Source organism: Pempheris klunzingeri, chromosome 8 (assembly GCF_042242105.1).
Source record: "Pempheris klunzingeri isolate RE-2024b chromosome 8, fPemKlu1.hap1, whole genome shotgun sequence".
Taxonomy (NCBI): domain Eukaryota; kingdom Metazoa; phylum Chordata; class Actinopteri; order Acropomatiformes; family Pempheridae; genus Pempheris; species Pempheris klunzingeri.
The window spans coordinates 2,115,553-2,128,076 of NC_092019.1; the positions used below are offsets into that span (position 1 = coordinate 2,115,553).

The 12,524-nt window shown below is 41.7% G+C and overlaps 1 protein-coding gene across 2 annotated transcripts; it reads right to left on the reverse strand.

The window, feature by feature from the left end:
• Positions 1–210: 210 nt before the first annotated feature.
• Positions 211–11,626, reverse strand: wdr73 (WD repeat domain 73). Of its 2 annotated transcripts, none has more exons than XM_070835530.1 (9): positions 11,547–11,626; positions 10,289–10,356; positions 9,891–9,976; positions 9,718–9,806; positions 6,161–6,228; positions 4,354–4,518; positions 2,760–3,101; positions 1,833–2,154; positions 211–1,076 (listed from the first exon to the last, which is right to left on the reverse strand). In XM_070835530.1, exons 1-8 carry the CDS (start codon positions 11,603–11,605, stop codon positions 1,910–1,912), a joined length of 1,122 nt encoding a protein of 373 aa, XP_070691631.1. In that variant the 5' UTR covers positions 11,606–11,626; the 3' UTR covers positions 211–1,076; positions 1,833–1,909. The 2 variants fall into 2 exon arrangements, with proteins under 2 accessions (XP_070691631.1, XP_070691630.1); XM_070835529.1 differs by having other exon boundaries at positions 2,760–3,104.
• Between the last annotated feature and the right edge of the window lie 898 nt (positions 11,627–12,524).

Consider the following 12,524-nt stretch of genomic DNA (forward strand, 5'->3'; position numbering starts at 1 on the left):
TTATTCTGATTTTAGTGTTTGCTCTAATTAGGTGCTGTGAGGGTTATGATCATGATAATAACACGGAGGCTCCTGAGCAGGTGAGACTTTCCACGCATGTTAATTATAAAGTGACTACAGCAGCATTTTCTTGTTTCACATACGTGTAAGTGTTTCACATTAAACAAACAGAAAATCAACATGTAAAATCAAATTAAAATAGAACACATGGAATGGAAGGTACATTTATTGAGAATAAAAGTAAGAAAATATACGAAACAAATGACCAATAAGCATAAAAAGTGTTGGTTTAACCACAAACAGCCGTTTTATCGCTCTCTGCAAACACACCAGACTCCATTCACAAAAACAGGAATTTTACCGCACAGAACACTGGAGTTGTTGGTCTACTGCTGCCTCCATCAGTAAGTTTGTTTGTGTTATTAAGTGTTACACAAATAATGTGTTGGATCCAAATTAGTCCTTAAAAACACCAAAGTCACACAATAACACAAACTAACTGAGGCAGCAGAAGATCAGCAGCTCCTGTGTTCTGTGAGGTAAAATCAGTGTTTTTGTGAATGGAGTCTGGTGTGTGTGCAGAGAGCGATACAACGGCTGTTTGTGGTTAAACCAAAAGGATCTTCCAGCTCTACAACACTTTTGGTTTAACCACAAACAGCTGTCACACCGCCCTCTTGAAACACACCAGACTCCATTGACAAAAACAGTAATTTTACCTCACAGATTGTGTGACTGATGTAAAACCTGAAACTGAGCTCTGCGGTCGTCTGACTTCACACGTGTCACGTAAACAAGGAGCTCAGCCTGAAGTCACTGTTCTCTGATGAAGAAGTTCATTTATTTCAAATCACAGAGTGTTATTGCTGCGTCACTGCATCACAGATGTGTCCCGCCGAGACACAGATGTTTCCAGGGTTTGGTTTTTACGGGGTCGCCTAATTTCCAAAACAGACTCCCACTCTTCCCCCCGTTGTTCTCTATCCGCGCAGACAGTTTCGGTCGTGATATTTGTCTCCTAAAATGTCGCCCTCGATCAGAATGAAGCTGAGATTAATGCAGTTTTTCTTCCGAAGCTGTGAAATAAAAAAGAGATGACATTAAGATTACTACAGTGTCTCCACCAGCAAAAAAATAATCAGAATTTTGTGATTTAATTTGAAAAATAGTGTTAAAAAAGGGGCTAAAAATCACAAGTATTTTTGGTTTTTCTCACAAATTTATGATTTATGATCTCTAAAAAAAATATGTGAGGTTATATTCTTGGAAATTTAACATTTTAATCTTGGAGAATATCCACATTTTTCCTCTTAATTTCACTTTATTCTTGTAAAATCAGAGTTTTTCCCCCTTAACATTTCCTAAATATTCCCCAGCTCTAATCTCTACCTACTGCTGATTATGTCATCTCCACCACCAGCTATTAAAAGGCAAATGTCACGGCTTCCCAGATAAGAGAGAACATTTGTGTTTTGTGGGAACTGACCCTTTAACACTTTTACCATTTACCTGTTTTCTGCAGTGGGAATAAAAAAAAAACAAAACAATTTTCACTACAGAAGAAAACAGATTTTTAATTTGCATTTAAATGAGACCAGTAACCAGGAGCAGCTGTGACTTTAATCTGTGACTCTGAGGTTCAGGCGTTTCCTTCGCTGCACCGACGACAGGCAGTGACGTCACCTTCTGTCTGATCGAATCTTTTGTAATTCAGACTTTTAATTTTGTTTCACCGTTTTGCTCCATTAGTTTGTTTTCCCAGAATTGTTCCTCTAATTACATCCCACTTGAATCCCATCGTGAAAAATTAAGTTTTGAAAGCGCCGCCGTACCAGGCTTCACGTTCTGATCCCCTCAATCAGGAAGTGGATCCTGGGAACGGTCTCCGCTTCGACCGCCACTCGGACCGTCAGCGGCCGGCTTCTGATTGGTCGACCCAGTCCCACACGTGGACGGAGCCGTCCGAGGCCGCGGAGAGCAGCGTCCGCGGCCGCTCGGGGTGCCACGAGTGGGAGGTGACGAAGACGGGGGCGCCACCGCAGTCGTCCGACTGGGACGCCACCGCGTGACCTCGGTGCTCGAACAGCGGCCGAACTTCCTGCGTCTCCGTCGTCCAGACTGAGGTGCTGTAGATCTGAACCGCTCCGCTGAAACCTGCCAGAAGGAGGAAAAGGTGGGAGAAACAAATATTTGACTTCTTCTGTTCTGCTTTAACTTCAGGGGCAGTTCACAGAAAACATGAAATGATCCGGACGAATTATGACGAGTGGAAACATGATTCTCCAGTAAATGTTTAATGTCTATTGTGTTAATACTTTGTCAGTGATCCTCCCTAAAATAAGAAGGGTTGATCCATCTGGGGAGCAGGTTACCTGCAGCACATGTAGGTTATCAACAAATCAGAATAATAAAAGGAAAAAACCCAATCATTTTAGGGTTTTTCTTTTTTTTTAAATCATGTATTTCTGATTTGATCGATATCAGAACTATTGGACAGACATGAAATTAGCTGCAGATACTCCTGCTCCCCAGAGGATGAACCCCCTGACTTGATTGTTTATTTTTTATTCATATCAATGTCGAAAAAAATGTTAAAATAAAGGTAAATAAAATCTCTTGTCAAGTCTTATTGTACAAAAATAAGACAGAACATGTTAATTATTAAGTGTTAGTGGTGCTGGTGAGTCGCAGGCTAGCTGTTCCCCTTTGTTTCCTGTCTTTATGCTAAGCTAAGCTAACCGACGTGCCTGTAAACTTACCCGACACGGCGATACAGTCGTCCAGCGCCGGCGCCCACGACACTCTGACGTCGTCCAGGCCGCGGCGTGGCGTTTGGACGTCCAGCTGCGCCCGACTCGCAGCTCCTCGCAGGTTCCTCAGGTCCGAAACGACCGCCTGTCCGGATGAGGACAGTCTGACGACGCTGCCGTCGGAAGCGCCCGTCCACCAGAGCACGGACTCGCCCGCAGGCGGAGGTGAAAGCTGAGGGGCGGCAGGCGTCCGAGTGTCCGCCACTAAAATGTTCCCGTTACAGCAGCCGGCGAGGAAGACGGCGTCGGTCAGAAAGTGTAAGGAGCTCAGAGGGTCTGCTGCGTCGGACTCTGCTGGGACCAAATAACACAAAATAACTCGTGGACGTGTTGCTGTCACCATGGAAACAAACCATGGAGAGTACCGACTCCCTCCAACCAGCTAATGGACTCATTATCGTACCTGCTCCTCATCAGCGTGGAGAGACGCAACTACATTTCTTTAAAAATGTTAATACAACATCCACGACTAGTTTCTTTGTAGCTTCTCTTTCCTTCGTGCAATGCATTGTGGGACAGGAGAGTCCACCTACAGCACACTCAACAACAACAACAACAACAGTAGTCAGGGGAGTTTTGTTGTTTTGAAGCGTTCCAGGTGTCTGAAGTTTACATGTTTAAAGTTCAAAAAACACATTATTCTTTAAATGTCAACCAGCTTCTGTCTGTCTGTCTGTCTCTCTGTCTGTCTGTCTGTCTCTCTCTCTCTCTCTGTGTGTGTCTGTCTGTCTGTCTCTCTCTCTCTCTGTCTGTCTGTCTGTCTCTATATCTCTCTCTTTCTCAGTCTCTCAGTCTCTCTCTCTCTCTCAGTGTCTGTCTGTCTGTCTGTCTGTCTCTCTCTCTCTCTCCCTGTCTCTCAGTGTCTGTCTGTCTCTCCCTCTGTGTGTCTCTCTCTCTCTGTGTCTGTCTGTCTCTCTCTCCCTCTATCTCTCTCCCTCTGTCTCTCAGTGTCTGTCTGTCTCTCCCTCTGTGTCTCTCTCTCTCTCAGTGTCTGTCTGTCTCTCCCTCTGTGTCTCTCTGTCTGTCTCTCTCTCAGTGTCTGTCTGTCTCTCTCTCAGTGTCTGTCTGTCTCTCCCTCTGTGTCTCTCTCTCTCTCAGTGTCTGTCTGTCTCTCCCTCTGTGTCTCTCTCTCTCTCAGTGTCTGTCTGTCTCTCCCTCTGTGTCTCTCTGTCTGTCTCTCTCTGTGTCTGTCTGTCTCTCCCTCTGTGTCTCTCTCTCTCTCAGTGTCTGTCTGTCTCTCCCTCTGTGTCTCTCTGTCTGTCTCTCTCTCAGTGTCTGTCTGTCTCCCCCTCTCTGTCTCTCTCTCTCTCAGTGTCTGTCTGTCTCTCCCTCTGTCTCTCTCTCTCTAACGGTAGACAGGGAGGTAGAGTTACCTAAATCTAAAGTTTTTGCACACATGTAGTGAACGACGGAGCAGGAAACCAAGAGAGGACGGTCAGTTCTCATAGTCTGAGGCTCTGTAGACACAATTATGTTGAAACGACATTTTAAAAAAAATACTACGGGACCTTTTTAAGTGACTGTCTAATCTAAAAAATGTTACCTAGTTTATAGACCGTCTGTCCTGAGGTCAGCTGACTCAGCCGGACGTCGCCGCTCTGAGCTCCGTGAAGAACTTGAGGCTCCGTCGAGAGTCGAGCCGCGATCCTGCTGCCGCTCTCCGAGGCGCTCCCGCTCCCCTCCACGCTTCCCGTTCGTCTGATCACGTCTGCCATTGGACGAGGAGACACGGCCGGTAGCCAATCACAGAGTGAGAAAACACAAAAGGTTAAAGAAAAGATTTTGTTCTAGTGTTTTTGTGTCGTTTCACTAAATAAGTCACATGTTGCCAGTTTCTGGAGTCGTTTCATTTATTGGGTCCTAAAAAATGTCATTAATTTGGAAAACAGTGGTCATAACTCGCATATTTTAGTGTGTGAGGCTCAATAAATGACGTATGCTGGAGCTTATTTAGCTCACAGAGGATTGTGTTACTGTGTTTGCTGGTTTAATGATATGATAATAAATTTCTCCATCCAAATCCAGAATACTAATTTGTTCCTCTCACTTTCATTGTATTATTGGTTGATTCAGAGCTGCCAGCTTCAAACTTCATTATGAATAATTGTCATAGACAGATCCATTAGTTTTTCTATGTTTGGTGCCAGATCTGCAATCCACACACAACTTATAATTTAAACCCATCTGTCGCCCCAACCTGGCAACCCTCAACTACTGAATGAATTAGCTGGCGAGATGTCAAAGTGTCAGGGGAGGACAGCGTTTCTAAAAAAGCCCAATACACCTGAAAATTTAAACAGAATTGGACTGAAACAGTTTCCATTTATGTCTGAATGCTAATGAGTGTGTGACAGCATCATGGAAAGGATCCCTACAGAGAGAGACCTGGAAGATCCTTTTGGTTTAACCACAAACAGCACACACACCAGACTACATTCACTAAAACAGCGATTTTAGAGAACAGGACACAGGAGCTGCTGCCTCGATCGGTAAGTTTGTTTGTGTTAAAGTGTGTTACACAAATACTGTGTTGGGTCCAAACTAACCCTTTAAAACACCAAAGTCACACAATAACACAAACAAGCTGAACGATGGAGGCAGCAGCAGAGCAGCAGCTCCTGTGTCCTGTTCTCTAAAATCCCTGTTTTAGTGAATGTAGTCTGGTGTGTGTGCAGAGAGCGATATAACAGCTGTTTGTGGTTAAACCAAAAGGATCTTCCAGGTCTCTCTCTGTAGGGATCCTTTCCATGATGCTGTCACACACTCAGAATAACAATCTGAGCCTGTCAGTGGATCAAACAAGGCCACAACAGCGACCAAGGGAAGGCTGGGAAAAAAAACTTCTGTAATTTGAAACCTAAATTGGTCAATTTTCTTAATACCAGGGTCCAGATAAAAGTAGATCTGACTTGATGAAAACATTGATTGTGCTCACAAACAGGCAGCAGGGTGATTTGTGCCCTTTGTTGCTGCTGGAGGCTGTAGCAACGCCTGCAGACACTACTCAGGGCTGAAAAGACACTGCCAACTTGTACAATAAATATAATTTAATCTATTTTTATTTGCAGATAATCGTCAAATTAAAAGAACTGAAGCAGAACTGAAAATCAAAGATTAATTTAAGTAGGGTTAGTGAATTAACTTTTATATTTGTGTTGTCGTTATTATAGAAAGCAAACATGATTATTTTATTTTATCCGACTAAAAACTACAAGAGTTCAGCAAAACATTCTGTGTTTGTGTATTTGGTTTTTCCAGGTAAAGTGAGAAACAGGCCAGCATTGATCAGAGAGGATAAACAAGAAGTAAACTCTTGCTCTTTTCCTACGCAGGTTTGACCTCAAACTCACCGCTGTCGTCTCCTCCGAGGTCCCACACCTGCAGGGCCGAGCTCAGCCCGTCGTTGGTGACAGCACACCTGCCAAAACGGGACGGAAATTCAGTTCGAGTATTCAAACGAAAGTCGAACAAACTGGACTCGAGTGTCATTAACGTCTGATTATAAAGGATCGACAGCAGGTGCTGCCGTCAGCTGTGAAAAGCTCTTAAAGCACAACCAGAGCTTCCACCTACGACTACGAATGAAACACTGCTGCTGAACAGAGCTGCATCTGCTGGTTGTCATTAGATTTATTCTTGGTGGATCCATTAATTGTTTAGGCGACAAGATGTCAGACAAATGTAAAACAAAATGACGTCTGAATCCCTTTTTTTAAAATAATATGAAACAGAAAAGCAGCTAATCGGCTTGAAAAAATTAGTAAAATTATTCACAAATTCGCAGAGTTGTTGCTGATTAATAAGAATATTTATTTTTTTTATCCAGAGCTTGTTTTAGCTCCAATATTGATGAGTGGACAGTCAGTAAATACATATTCACCGTGTACAGGATGTGTCAAAATAAGAGCTTTTATTTACTTAAAACATGTACAGTACATGTACCACCTACAGTATTATTTATATATATGTGTGTGTGTGTGTGTGTATTTTTTTTGGATATTTTGTAATAATATATTTGTTAAATTTAACAAATAAAGGAGAAAACAAAAATATTATACGTCTCAGTTGAATTGTATGATCAATTTAATATGATTATACATATTACATGTTACTATACTACAAATATTACGTGTGTTATAAGAAATGGCTTTGAGCTTAAAATCTTAAAAAATGGCTTAAAATCTTTATATTTTATTTATTAAAGATTTAACTCTGACAGTCATTTCTAACCATAAACAGCTCTCTGCAAGCACACCAGACTCCATTCACAAAAACAGTGATTTTACCCCACAGAACATGAGAGTTGCTGATGTTGGGCCTTGCCGCATGGCCAGACAAAGAGCGGCCTACATGTACCTGGAAAAGCCTAACAAAGGAACAGACGGTGAACAAAGGGCCATAAAATAAACGGGCGCCAAAACTTGTCGGCATTGCCTCCAATAAACTCAGGTAGGGGGCGTGGCCTGGATCCAACACCAGGAGTTCTCATTGGGGGAAAACTCCCCAAATCCACAAGGAACTCCCAGTACGGCCATGACATCACCAAACGTTTATAAGCAGTGAACACCTAAGACACACCGCCTTTCCACTGTAACGTAAAGTTACTACAGGGGGTGTTTTCTGTTTGGACGTCTTTCCCCTTTAAACCTAGGTAACAGCCTTCCCCACACTCGCTGGACGAGCAACCGGCTGTTTTCGCCCCGTTTTGTTTTTTTGGTTTCAGTTTCGTTTTTGTGTCCTTCACCGGACTCGTTAGGATCCTGAGGAGAAACGCCGAGCAACCCGCGGCTTTTCCCTCAATTTTTACCTGCGGAAGGGAGAGACAGTACGCTGTTCTCTCCAGGGAAAGATCACGAACGTTCTTCTCCCTCTAAGTCGACTCCCGCTGCTCCACGCTGCCACACGCGGACCAGCGCGCCGTTCCCCGCTAACACAGCGACGCAACGGACCCTTTCCTCGCCGCCACCCGAGCCGGACCGAAACCCGCCAGGCGTGCAGGATTTGCACACACTAATCGCTCGCGAAGCGATTTCAAGTAAGAGGCATTGTGTCTGGGCAGAGACAGATAGGATTTAAGTGTGCTACCTTTGCTTATAAGCTAAAGTGCCGGACCGCCGTGTCCCGTGTTACAACTGTGTGTTTGCTGCTGTTGTTTTGTCTCCTGCGTTGTTTTGTGCATAAGCCCACGCAGGGACTTTGTTGTGTTTATAGCCAACACGTGGAGAGTCAGTAAACGTGAGTCTATCAGTTAAAGGACCAGCGCCACCATCGGTAAACAGAGTTTGCTGATCGAGCCGCTGAGTGATAGACATACGGTTATTGTGCGCTCCTGTGACGGTTAAAAACCAGATTTGCAGTGTTTTGTGTTGAATGCTTTCCTTTCCTCTTTCTTCCTACTAACCCACATTACATTCACATACATACACGCGTTCATACCGTCCCTTACAGGCACGATCGGCGCCATTACAGTCTAACTCTAGAGTTCAGACTTGTAATTACAGCCACCATTACACTTTTAGCAGTCAGCCCCTAGTGTTTAAGCTCGTAACTACCGCCGTTACAACACCCGGCAGCATCCTGCCCCTAGTGTTAAGGCCGGTAATTACAGTAGCTATTACACACTTAGTAGTGCCCTGCCTCTAGTGCTCAGGGAAGGGATTTCAGTCTCCACTGTACTCTCGTTCCCTCTAGTCACATCTTGCGAGCGTCCGCCATATTGGGGTGACGTATTCACGCACGTGATTGCGTCACCACTCTGCGGCCTCCTCCTTGCCCCCCCCCTTTTCCCTTCACACACACATACACACACACACACACACACACACACACACACACACACACACACACACACACACACACACACACACACACACACACACACACACACACACACACAAATACACACACACACACATGCTGGATGCTTGTATATATATCTTGTTTTGAGTGTTAACAATTTGTACCGATAGCTGCTTTTAGATAGTTGAATAGCAGATGTTTATTTGAACTAGTATTATTGATCACAAATCATTGTGCTTGTTGAATAAACTCTGTTATGCATTTAAAGAGTAGTTGTTTGTGATTACTGTGCATATATTTGTTGTGGTAACAGCTGGTTGAGATAGTCAGTGCTCGGATTCATGCCTTTCCACTCACTTTATAAATGTAAGATAGTAACTTAAATATCGCCATTTTTAAGTGAGGCCCCTTTTTATTCACTCTTATAAATGTGAGATAGTGATTTAAATATCAACATTTTGAAGTGAATAACCCCTTTTGAGACTGTATTCCAGTTTGTTATTGGTCCCTGATACCAGGGTGGTGCCCCGATATTATTAATTAATAATTAATTAATAACTAATCTTTACTGATATCGATAAGTACACTGATAAGTGCTAAATCTTATTGATAATACTGCCAATAACTAAACTAGCTCCATCCAGTGCACAACACTGATCTACTGCTGCCTCGATCGGTAAGTTTGTTTGTGCTATTATGTGTTACACAAATATTGTGTTGGATCCAAACCAACCCTTAAAAGCACCAAAGTCACACAATAACACAAACAAACGTACTGATTGAAGCAGCAGTAGAGCAGCAACTCTCATGTTGAGAGTGAGGTAAAATGACTGTTTTAGTGAATGGAGTCTGGTGTGTGTGCAGAGAGCGATATAACGGCTGTTTGTGGTTAAACCAAAAGGATCTTCCAGGTCTCTCTCTGTAGGGATCCTTTCCATGATGCTGTCAGACACTTAGAATAACACTCTGAGCCAGTCATTTTTTGTACCGACCAGTCATTTAGACACCAAAACATGCAGAATAAGGCCAATGTTTTAAAATACCAATTATCCTTTCAGACTTTTTGTGGAAATGGAAGGATTAAAAACAAGTAAAACACAAAACTCACCTTGTTCCTGGGACGTGTCTGAGGCAGCGAACGGGACCATCTGTGAAACCACCGTGGACAACTTTAAAGTCCCGTTCTGCACAGAGACCCTGAACACAACACACACACTTCAGACATACACAGCAGAGGCTATCTGACATCTGGATGTTGAGAAAGTAAAACATTTTTTTCACCTTATTTTCATCGGCGAAGAGTTTCAGAGGCAAACGCAGCTCCAGAATTTCATTTTTAGATGAACTGTATCCTGCGACACACACGGCTGTAGACAGAACAGTGATAAAAGGTTAAATTTCAGTTTTTTTTTTATCCAAGTTTCAGTCTACTGGACTCTAAATCTTCTTAAATCTTATTTGTGTGTGTTGTTTTGGGTTGTTCGTAATTTATGTTGTGTCCTCTTTTGGCTTCATCTGGTCTGCACACTGTTTTGTTGGTGTTTGTTGGTGAAAACACACAAAATAAATAATGAATTCATTGTTTTGAATTCAGCAGCAGAGATGAAACTATTAAAACCAGACATTTGTTGTAGAGGTTTGGTTCCGCTAAGTTTTAAATGTTTACACGACACACTCACTCTTCGCTGACGTCCACTCGATGACCTGCGTGGGATGTTCCAGCTGATACAGATGAAGATCTTTATACCTGAACACACCAGACATTAACAAGTGTGTTTAAATCACAAGATCAGGCCCCTGAATCACTGCTACACTGGCGCTGATAATTACATTTTACTGCACCCCACTCTCCATATTGTTAAAACTGTTACTTATAAGACACACACCAGACTCCTATTCAAAATGTATATATTTAATATTTCCCGTCTCAGGGCTAAGCACACATGCATTAGCTTTAAAACATTTCTTTACTTTCTTTTAATCAATACGATCCATTATTCAATTCGGCATCAATATAGTCCACCAGACAGATGTTTCTTAAATAGAAATCACACTTTTCTCTATTGGTGTTGGAGTTGTAGCATCCCTGACTGTATGTTTGGTCTATGGGTGATTTAGGGATCATCAACAAGTTACTATTTAATTCACACAAAAACAATATTGACTTCTTTTTGTATTACTGAAAGTCATTATTTAGATTAAATTATACTAAATTGGTCTCATGTAGCACACTTGTTGTGATTGCTCCTGTGTGATGCACTAATTTTACACATTTTAAAATAAAAAAATGTCTTTTTCTTAAACAGATTCCATGTAATTAGATTTTATTTTAGTGCTTCTTCTAGTTTTAATAATGGATTTTGCATTAAGAATTAATAAAAAAGCAGCATTAAATCCAAGCATTACATTTGTCCAATATAGTAAAATAAATATATAATAATTATAGTAACAAAATAGTAAATACGCCTTTTCTTTAAATCATATACTTGTGTGAAATATATAGATTACACATTAGCAATCAAACTGAGTGTGCTAAATGACATCAATTAATAATTTTCTTTGTCAAGTCATCACAAAGGTGAGCAGTAATTTATTGATGGTCCCTAAAATCCACCGAGGTTCTCGGAGGTGAGCTGACCGTCCTCCTGCTGCTAACACCCGGGGGGAAACCGCCGCTGGGTGCGGAGTGACCGCGGTGGAAATGTTGCAGTGCTAGCCGAATTGAAGAATGCTTTAATTAGATACAGGAAATGTAATTTAATATTCCATAAAGTACTTTATACCTGCGGGAAAGTAAAGAAACATGATAGAATGGCGCTTTTTTTAAGCGGGGTTCGCTTTTCAAGGCTAAATAGGAGCGTCAGGAGCTGAGTGACTTTAGCTTCTACGTGTAAACTAACTTCACCGTTTAAAATACAAAGACAAAACATTTCTCACGTCTTCAGGGACTCGATAAACCAGTCGTCTAAAATATCATCAAACTCCGTCTCCTCCATCTCCGCCGTCACTTTCAGCGAGTCTGTTCACTTCCTGTTTGTTCATTCAGCTAACGTGCACGGTCACAGCGCCCCCTGCTGGACAGGCGACCCAACTGTATTTAGTTGAATTAGTGCTACTACACTCTGATCCATCTCAGATATTTTAGATATTTCATGCCTCATAATGTTGGAGAAAATTAAAACACACAAAGTACATTTACTCAAATGCTTAAGTACACTTTTGAGGTACTTGTACTTTGCTTGGGTATCTCCAATTCCGTAGAAATATATTGCAATATTTTACTCCACAATGTTTATTTTGACAGGTTTAATTACTTAGCAGATTTTGAATGATAAGACTGATTATAGATCAGTTAATAAATTATGATATTATAGATTAAGTTACTCAGTAGTAGTGAAAAGTATTGAAAATCTGACCCGCTATTTGCTACTTTAAGCATATTTTGATACTAAAACTTTTGTAAGTTTAAAAGTTTTGAATGTTTTCATCACTTTAATGTTGCAGCAGGTAAAGGTGGAGGTTGTTTTAGCCACTGACAGGCTCAGATTGTTTTTTTTTTTTAAGTGTCTGACAATATTATAGACCTATAGTCCTTGTGGTTTAACCGCAAACAGCCCTTCACTTCACAGCCACCAGACTCCATTGACAAAAACAGTAATTTTAGTTTGCAAAGCGTGGGAGTTGCTGGTGTAGCTGCTGCGACTTTAGTGGTTTAATACCTCTTTCCAGATCTGGATCAACTATTCAAAACACCAGAATCACACAATAACACAAACAAACTAACTAATTGATGCAGCGATAGACAAGCAACTCCTGTGTTCTGCAAGGTTAAATTACCATTTTTATCAATGGAGTCTGGTGTAATATATATATATTATATTATTAGATTACAATTATTGATGCATTTATGTGTTC

Bases quoted from the DNA above. Each gene is read 5' to 3' on its own strand.
- wdr73 (XM_070835529.1), bottom strand. From the start codon at position 11,605: ATGGAGGAGACGGAGTTTGATGATATTTTAGACGACTGGTTTATCGAG. The intron at 9,807-9,890 runs GTGAAAAAAATG...TGTTGTGTTCAG, and splicing joins TCTTCGCCGATGAAAATAAG to GGTCTCTGTGCAGAACGGGA. The intron at 2,155-2,759 runs GTAAGTTTACAG...TCCTTCTGGCAG, and splicing joins CGACTGTATCGCCGTGTCGG to GTTTCAGCGGAGCGGTTCAG.